We start from the raw sequence: 9,189 nt of genomic DNA, 5'->3' as shown, positions 1-9,189 counted from the left end.
GAAGAGTAATGGTTTGAATTCTAGCGGGCCGACTTAACACATTTTGTGGCCTGAGACGACAATTTAAAATGAGATATTTTGTGATACTCGTTGAACTCTTATTTGCAAAATGCATCAATTTGATACATGTTTTTTAAACAACTTTAGCATAGATTAAATTGGTTTTTTTTTTTTTGAGTATATCACTACACTAAAATGCCAAAATCATGAAATATTAATCATGTTATTGGGATGTTAAATGCATTTCAAGCAAAATATGACCACATTTCTATGAAGATTTTTCATATGTATAAAGTATTTTAAATATAAAATAAAAGCTTTAAAATTTTGTAAATTCTAAACTACGTCATTTCTATAGAATACCTCAATTCAATTTCAGACGCATTCTTTTAAAACCTAGTTCAAATTCACGATTTGCAAAAAATATGGCATAGTCTAGGGAACATATTTTGGGACTAGGCTCAAATGTAAAATGTATTATTACTTAATATTTTATAAGCAATACATGTATTAGGGAAAAAAATCCAACATTTTTATATAATTTGAGACATTAATTGGACTATTTTCATATACTTATAAAATGTGTAAGGACCAGATTTGAGTCCCTAGCCCAACAAATAGATGAACTTAGACCCAAAAAGCCCAAAACAATGAATTTGTAGAGAATGTGTTGGAAAACTAGGTTCTAATGAATTAGACAAACACAAAAGTAGATTCAAATGACAAGAAGATGTAAACAGACAGGTTTTTGATGAAGAAAATTGTCCTCGACAAAGTCTGAGGATATCTGTTCTTATATATTTCTTTTAGGTTTGATTACAAAGTCAGTTTTTGATACTACAATAATTTTCTCTTAGTTTCTCGATCCCTTCTTTCAGTGCTCTCTCTTTCTTTTATACTCTCTTCCCCTTTCATCTTTTCGCTCCACGTGCATGCCAGATAGTTGGTGTTGATACTTGTCCTATCAGCACCTCCCATAAATCTCCACGTAGTAGCTGTAATACTGAAATCTACTGTTCAGGTATCACCTCCACATTAATGCAGCCAAAGAGTTAGCTGCAGTGCATTTAATGCAGAGACAGTAGCTTTCTTTTTAAATATTTTAGGACTCCTCCCTGTCTGATGCCTCTGCAATGCTTATCTGCACCAACAGAACTTCCTGGAATGTTACCTTGGTCGACAGACTACCTCTTCGGATCTCGACTTTGGTTAGCTGAGGAGACATTTATCCTTGGACCATCTTGTTAAGCCATTATGACCAAAATTGACTTCTTTATTCACCAACATAGTCTCTTCTGACAAAGATTCCCCTTCTTCGATAAAGCCCTCGTCCTCGGCTTGAGCCACAAACCCAATATTGTTAGGAATATGAAATAATTGTTGTAATCCCTTTAATTAGGTAGTTAGTTGGGATTAGGATGAGTTAGTTAAGATTTGGGCACATGTAGCTCATTTAACATGTGGTCTAATTCATAGAGCACATGTTGAATTAATTAGCCAATTATCTTAAGCCATGTGGACCAATGAGAATAGAGCTAATCTCATATAAATACATAATTGTAATTCAACATTAGATATCAATGAAGAATAAACCAATTTCTTAGTGCATTAGTGCATCTCTCTCTCTTTTAATCTCTCTATTTCTTTATGGAGGATGACTACCTCGAATTAAGTCAATTTCCCTACAATTCCCGTCCATTTTCCTATAATTCCCATCAATCTCCATTAGGAACTACTGGGTTTGTAACAAGTGGTATCAGAGCCGTTGATCCGGAGACGAGCAATTGTGATCAAAGAAAACTTTTGAAAGAAATACAGCAAATGTTGAACAAAGCCTTAGAAGAAGTCAAGGATATTTCAAAGAAGATGAAGGCCTTGGCTGAATTAAACATGGCCATGAAGGAAGAACTTTCAAGAGTGCAGGAAGATCTCGAGAATATGATGGAAGAGGAGTTACAGCTTTTTGAAGGAACAAGTGACAAGTTTCAGGTTGTTGAATCAACAAAAACTACCCTTGACAGTGAAGATATGGCTGATCTTAAAGAGTTTCTTGATTTAAAGGAATTAGTACTAGAAAAACACAATGCTTTCCCATGTCCAGTGCAGTCCCCAAGAATACTTTGCAACCAACCATACTTGGTCTTGGACAGCCTCTCCGTGCATAGCCTGGATATAGTGTATCCTAAGGTCTCTAAATTCTATAATGAGCTTCACACTAGCTTAGCTTCATGTGGAGTAAATGGATTTAAGGTTGATCTTGGACTTGGCTACAGTGACAAAGTCTCTCTTTTCCTTGGTTGTCATCAAGATGGAGTCACATTCCCTTCTATGTTTGAGAATTCCGCACTTACATGGCGATTTCTTGGTGGCAAGCCCAAGTTGATGTTCCTAGAAGGTCTCTTGGCTACACTTATGGAAGCCAACATGTATCCCAAAGCCTTCACACCAACAAATGGTGGTGACAACTGTGGGATAAATGATGGGTTCCACAGCCCAATTGATCACAATTTTTATAAGAAATTATGTTTAAAGTCAAGAGCATTACGTACTTATTGTTTAGATGATGAAGAATGGAATGTCAGGCTATTAGCAACAACACTGTCAGATCTTCATTTCCAAGAAAGAATCACTTCTTGCAAGAAACAATATGTGACGTCTTTTCCCAGTGAACCTCGTGAACTATACCAATGTGTCCTTGGAAGCAAATTACTTCTCGCAAAGCATTATGTGATTATCTTTTTGTACTACATGTCAAGAAATGGTGCTCCTAGACAACTTTACAATGAGACCAAGGTAGCAGGGGAAGGTTCTTCTCAAAGAAAGGACAAAAATTATATCATTCAGTCATGGCCATGTGTTAGTAACTACCCCGAGTTCATTTTTCAGCAGCATGTTATTCCAAGATTGTTGTCATTGCTAGGCTTAATCCATCTTGAGGATTTAATGGTGTGGCCAACGAGTCTCAAAGGCGAAAAAATCAATGTGACTGCTACAGTTTATTAATGGGTTGTGATTAATTGTTTGGAAATATTTGATGAGTTCAACAGTCAAGATGCTTTAGCGTATTGGATTAGTGGTTGGTTTCCCCTCATGAAGGTGTCACTCAATAACAACACCTTTGTGGGCAAGGTGTTTTTAAGGGGAGGGAAATGTTAGGAATATAAAATAATTGTTGTAATCCCTTTAGTTAGGTAGTTAGTTGAGATTAGGATGAGTTAGTTAGGATGTGAGCACATGTAGCTCATTTAACATGTGGTCTAATTCATAGAGCACATGTTGAATTAATTAGCCAATTATCTTGAGCCATGTGGACCAATGAGATTAGAGCTAATCTCATATAAATACATAATTGTAATTCAACATTAGATATCAATGAAGAATAAACCATTTTCTTAGTGCATTAGTGCATCTCTCTCTCTCTCTTTTAATCTCTCTATTTCTCTCTGGAGGGTGACTACCTCGAATTAAGTCAATTTCCTTACAATTTCCATCAATTTTCCTATAATTCCCATCAATCTCCATTAGGAATCACGAGGTTCATAACAAGAATATACTAATAGATAATGAACTCTTGGGCCTAATACCCCTACAAGACGCATTTTAAAACTTTTAATTCTAACAATATTGAAACAATCAATATCAAAATAAATATAATATTTTAGATGACCATTATCTCTTTTGGCAATGTTGAACTTTGATTATTAAATAATGGATTTCAGAAATAAATTTGCCTTGGGATTTCAAAAATAAATTTGCCTCGAAAACTATTAACTATAATATTAATTTTGATAAAGAGAAATAGGAATAATACAATTTTTGGAAGATTGAAAATTTGTACGTTCTTAAACTATTGAAAAAATAGTAAAATGTAATAATAAAATGTTGAACATTCGAAAAGAGTGTAATATTTAAAAAAATGATTTTTATTTATTAATTTTTTGGGCCTTAATTAAAATTTTTATATCATAAGCTAGATAAACAAAACATTCTATTAGCTAATAAAATATGTTTTTCCCCCTAAGTGAAAGACCCTATTTTTTTTGTTTTTTTTTTTTGTGCAATATTATAAGACAATGAAATATAGTATGTTATATTTTAGGGGGCCTTGTTCCGTTTGGGAGCCTTAGGCCATTGCCTAAATGTCCTAATGGTTGAGCTGTCCACTATGTAATATGGATGATATTTGTTCATAATGATAGTAAAATGAAATGGACACCTCATCACAATGCATGGACGAAGAACTTGTATCTAAATGATATGCAATACTGGAGCATTCACATTAGTTCATATAAAATTTATGTCTATTGTGGCATACAAATTTATTTTTTCTATTTTATATACTTATTTTTCAGAATACCCTACACCATATTTTATATCTTGCACTATATTTCATTAAAATATAAATTTTTCTTGATTTTTGTAATTGTTTCTCTTTTTTTTACACATAACAATCATCATCCATTCTCTTTTTTCATTATCAAAATATGTAAAAAAAGAATAAAAAGCTAAATGCAAAATGAATAATAAAATTACACTAGCACTATTCATTTTGGATGATTATAGTAAAAAATATATATGTATTTTCACACAATTTTACATAATATGATGTAAGTGAATTTTAGAATTGGTAGTTAAAATGTGATAATTTGTATATTATGCAAGCACTTAAAAGGATAAAATCAAAATTACCTAAAACTTCAAGTAAGAAATTGCAACTTAGCGTGCGTTTGGATCGCACGTTTTCAACGTGCAATCCAATGTTTGCATTTTGGGCTAGGTCTCATGGCACTGTTCACGATCTAGTCAAAAACGCAAAAACGCTCATACTAATGCATTTTTAGGTCCTATGACATTATTCATATCTTTAAAATTATTTTACTATAATATTTTCAACAATAAATTTTTAATTTTTAACAAATAAACAGTATCCAAATAGATCCTTAATCATTTATATTCGGTGACAAAAATTGATTAACAAAATTTCCACAAACCAAATTTATCAATCAAGTGGTCTAAGAACCACGTCCTATTAAAAAAAAAAAAAAAAAAAAAAGTAAAAGTGGTCTAAGAACCACGGGGGTCGAGTGGTGGAGTGCAAAAGCATGAGTGACAGGTCCCACTTTTTTGTGTGGCTTATTTCGTTCGGGAAAATCTCATAACAACTGGGCCGCGGCCCACTCGATTTTCAACTTATTTAAGCACTCTATTCCCATTGGAGCGTGCGAAAAACGCGACTCATTGGGCGTGGGTCGGTTATCGCATTGCGTGTAGAATTAGGAGTAAGAAACAAAATACCCAAAAAGGGCCGCAACAAACTCACAAAAAAGTAGAGATCTAGGAGATTTCCACCAAGGGCATAATGGGAAATAGGAACCGACTCGGAAGTCGCTGAATCTGGCTCTATATAAAGACCCCTCTATTCACCCTAGAAAGGACATTACGCGTAAATCGTCTATTTCTTCATCTCTTGCTTGGGTGAGCCGCCTAGAGAGAGAGAGAGAGAGAGAAGCTTCCTCTTCCTTTTAGGGTTTCAGATCTCCTTCGATCTAAACCCGATTAACGTTTAGATCGAGAAAAATATCGAATCGATTTACCGCTCAAATCTTTTTTGGGGATTGATTGTTGCGAAAAATTCGAATAAGATGTCTCGGTGTTACCCTTACCCACCACCAGGGTTTGTGAGGAACGAGGCGGTGTTGATCGAATCGATTAAGGTTTGTTGAGCAAAATCTTGGTTTTGCGTTTATGCTCAACTACTGCTCTCTCTCTCTGATTGTTTTTGAAAAATTAGAAATAAATAAATTAAAAATTAAAGATTTATACGAATGTTTGATTTTGCGAAATCTGATCTTGAATCATGAGATTTGTGCTCAATAGTTCTTTAATTTAGTATTTTTTTTAAGGAGTGTTTGGGTATAAGTGTAAGGTTTTTTAGTTGGAGAATGACAGTAACCAAGTTATGTATTTGTTGGTTTGGATACTAGGAACTTTTAGGGTTAGGGTTTTGCTTAAGGCAATAGAATTTAGGTTTATGATTTAACTGAGGTTTTTTGGTCTTACAAGAAGTGGGGTTTGGAGGATTTGATCTTTGGAGTTTGTACAAACAAATCTTGGTGTCTATGTAGTTTTAGTTTTTAGTTGTATCCTGTAAAGTTCAATTTGAGGAGAGGAGACAAGACCAGAACCCATGTATATATCCATACAAATAAGGTTAAGGAGAGAGTGTTATAAGGCGAAAGTGGGAATGAGAGAAAGGAATATGTTGTCCTATGAAGGTTACCTTGTATGGATTGAAAACGAGAAAGTCAGTCGATGAATGAACAACCATTGTGATGTAATTCGCGGCATGGAGGAGTGTTTTGGATTGTCAGATTTGATTACAGTTTATTATGGTTGGAATTGGAGTTCTCAATGGAAAGTAAACTTGATTGTTCACGAGTTAGTTTGAGAGAATATGAGGAAAGATGCTCGATCCCATCCGGTAGATGAGTTAGTTCCTAAGAAAAGAGGGTGTACTTTAGCATTTGGCTTACCCATTCATTTGTTTGGTCTTATTACCATTTGATTAGTGCCTTGATGTGTGCATATTTTTCGATCTTGATCGTTTATTCATGCCTGTTTGTGTTTGGTGTTATTGTCATAGGGTTTTTATAAGAGGAAAATAAATCTTACCCTCATTGTGGTTGGGTCTTAAAACATAAAATCTCTCTGAAGTTAGTTTGTAACACAAATCTCTACCTTCTCAGGTTATAAGGTCAACATGTCTACTTTTTAACCAATCACATTAAATCATCTCACATGTATCTTCATATACATGTTACCATCCTGTGTAGCCAAGTGATGATGATGCTGATCATTGTGAAAACCCTGTGATTTTGGATAAACATTATACTGAACAGCTGCAATTAACATGTACAATGATCTGGTATTTTTTGATTGGTTAGGATGTGATGTGTAGTTTATATGTCGACTTTACACCTGAGAGATATTGTGTTACTAACTGAACTTTAGAGTGGTTTTATATCTTTTGACCTTACCATTTGGGTTGTAAATGCATTTTCTGTATGATTAATGATTTGATTCCAAATAGTGTAGTTTATGTTGTATTGGTTCTGACCATGTCTTGAAGTGGAGGTTTGCATGACTTTGGTTTTGATTAAATGCCTTTTGTCAACAACTGCCTGACAATATGGTTGAGTTCACAAGTAGTAGAAATATGATTTCTTGTTACCAAGTGTTGCATTTTCCAAATGAGAATGGTAACCTTGAAGAATGGTACTCTATGGGTACTTATTTAATGCCGTGCTTGTGTGTTTTTGAAAATTAAAAAAAGAAGAATTTCTCATTTAGCACTGAAATGTAACCATTTCATTAGCTTGGCTGTGCTTGCCTCTTTTGGGTGTTCCTACTTCCTAGCCCTCTGTTTTTAAAATTGCTATTCTGGTGCTGTATATAGCTCCAAAATAAAACGGAGAAGGACAAAACAGAATCTAAGAAAGAGAAGAAGAGGGAGAAGAAGGAAAAGAAGGAAAAAAGGAAAGCACGGAAAGAGAATGAGAAACTCTCCGATATTGGTGATGTCAAAACAGCAATAAAGCTCAATGATAAGAAGTATGACCAATCAGTGCAAAGTAAAGCAGAGTCATGTGGTGGCAATCTTCAAAAGCCAATTGAAGATGAGACTGAGCAACTGGAAAGAAGTGGCCTTACTGAAGAACATGGGCAGGCAGTCTGTTCTCCAAATGTTAGCTACTTATCTGACAGCACTCAGAAAAGCAACAAGAGGAAGAGGGAAACCTCACCATCTAGTGACATCTCCAGTCATGGTGAGTTTTAAGTTTAACCTGTCATTTGGGGATGCAACTGTCAGTTGGATTTCTCTAACTTCTGCACACAAAAAAAAGTCTTTTGCATATACTAAAATATCATTTAATTTTTTGATTCAAACAGGAACCATTCTTCGGTTACGGTTGCCATTGAAAAAGCACAAAGAACTTGATGCATCGCGAAGCAACAAGCAGCTGTGCTCTACTTCTGGAAGGGTAGATTCTCCTGCTCAACAGAAGAATGGATCTACCCCTGCTCAACAGAAGAATGGAATTGTTGATGTACGGAGTCAAGAAAAGGACCGTTCTATCAATTCAACTAAAAATATACTTGCCAAGGAGCTTACTCATGGGCCAAAAAAGGTAGTGCCCGGCCCTGTGCTAAGGAAGATTGAAACAACACCAAACCCAGAAAAAGTAGTGCCCGGCTCTGTGCCAATGAAGATTGAAACAAAACCAAAACCAGAAAAAGTTTTGCCAAGGAAGATTGAAACAACACCAAACCCAGAAAAAGTAGTGCCTGGCCCTGTGCCAATGAAGATTGAAACAAAACCAAAACCAGAAAAAGTTTTGCCAAGGAAGATTGAAACAACACCAAACCCAGAAAAAGTAGTGCCTGGCCCTGTACCAAAGAAGATTGAAACAAAACCAAAACCAGAAAAAGTTGTGCCAAGGAAGATTGAGACAACGGCTGGCCCTGTGCCAATGAAGATTGAAAGAACGCCAAACCCAGAAAAAGTAGTGCCGGCCCCTGTGCCAATGAAGATTGAAAGAACGCCAAACCCAGAAAAAGAAGTGCCCTGCACAGTGCCAAGGAGGACTGAACTAACATCACATGAAAAAAAGATTCAGAGGAAGGAATCAGCGTATAAAACTTTATTTGAGAACTGGGTTCTGCCTCCGCCTCATTACCAGGGAGATGATTTTGGTGATGAAGATTGGCTCCTTGGGAAGAAGCAGGCAGATACAAATGGGTCTAAAATATTGAAAGCTGGGAATGATGTTTCGAGTTGCAGATGTCCCACTTCGTGGCCACATGCCCATTACTTACCCGAGGCTGAAATACATGCGTTACCTTACACAATTCCATTTTGAATTTTTGAATTTTTTTTTGACACTTGCGGTTTGTACATAAAGTTGTTTTGAGCAGTGAGCGCTAGCCAGAAATTTTTGAGAATATGTACGGTGCTTAGTAGTTTTGCGAAGAGCACCTAAAGCACATTGTAATTTGTAAGCCCCATTGTTGAGGATTGGAAATTGTATCAAATTTTCAATTTGAATGAGTCAGTTACAGCCATTAATCTTTAATATATTTGTAGCGTGCATCCAAAATGTCAAAATTTTGTCATCAGCTCAGCTCCTC

At 35.4% G+C, this 9,189-nt stretch overlaps 1 protein-coding gene across 1 annotated transcript; it reads left to right on the top strand.

The window, feature by feature from the left end:
- The first annotated feature begins 5,442 nt into the window (after window positions 1-5,442).
- LOC126712436 (uncharacterized) lies at window positions 5,443-9,134 on the top strand. Its single transcript, XM_050411764.1, has 3 exons — window positions 5,443-5,714; window positions 7,457-7,826; window positions 7,951-9,134. The coding sequence occupies exons 1-3, from the start codon at window positions 5,643-5,645 to the stop codon at window positions 8,919-8,921; spliced, it is 1,413 nt and encodes a 470-aa protein (XP_050267721.1). The 5' UTR covers window positions 5,443-5,642; the 3' UTR covers window positions 8,922-9,134.
- Window positions 9,135-9,189: the final 55 nt, after the last annotated feature.

Source organism: Quercus robur, chromosome 2, assembly GCF_932294415.1.
Source record: "Quercus robur chromosome 2, dhQueRobu3.1, whole genome shotgun sequence".
NCBI classification, from domain to species: Eukaryota; Viridiplantae; Streptophyta; class Magnoliopsida; order Fagales; family Fagaceae; genus Quercus; species Quercus robur.
The sequence above is the reverse complement of the archived record's forward strand: the minus strand, read 5'-3'. Positions and strand labels throughout refer to the sequence as shown.

Bases quoted from the DNA above. Each gene is read 5' to 3' on its own strand.
- LOC126712436 (XM_050411764.1), top strand. From the start codon at position 5,643: ATGTCTCGGTGTTACCCTTACCCACCACCAGGGTTTGTGAGGAACGAG. The intron at 5,715-7,456 runs GTTTGTTGAGCA...TGCTGTATATAG, and splicing joins TGTTGATCGAATCGATTAAG to CTCCAAAATAAAACGGAGAA. The intron at 7,827-7,950 runs GTGAGTTTTAAG...TGATTCAAACAG, and splicing joins TAGTGACATCTCCAGTCATG to GAACCATTCTTCGGTTACGG.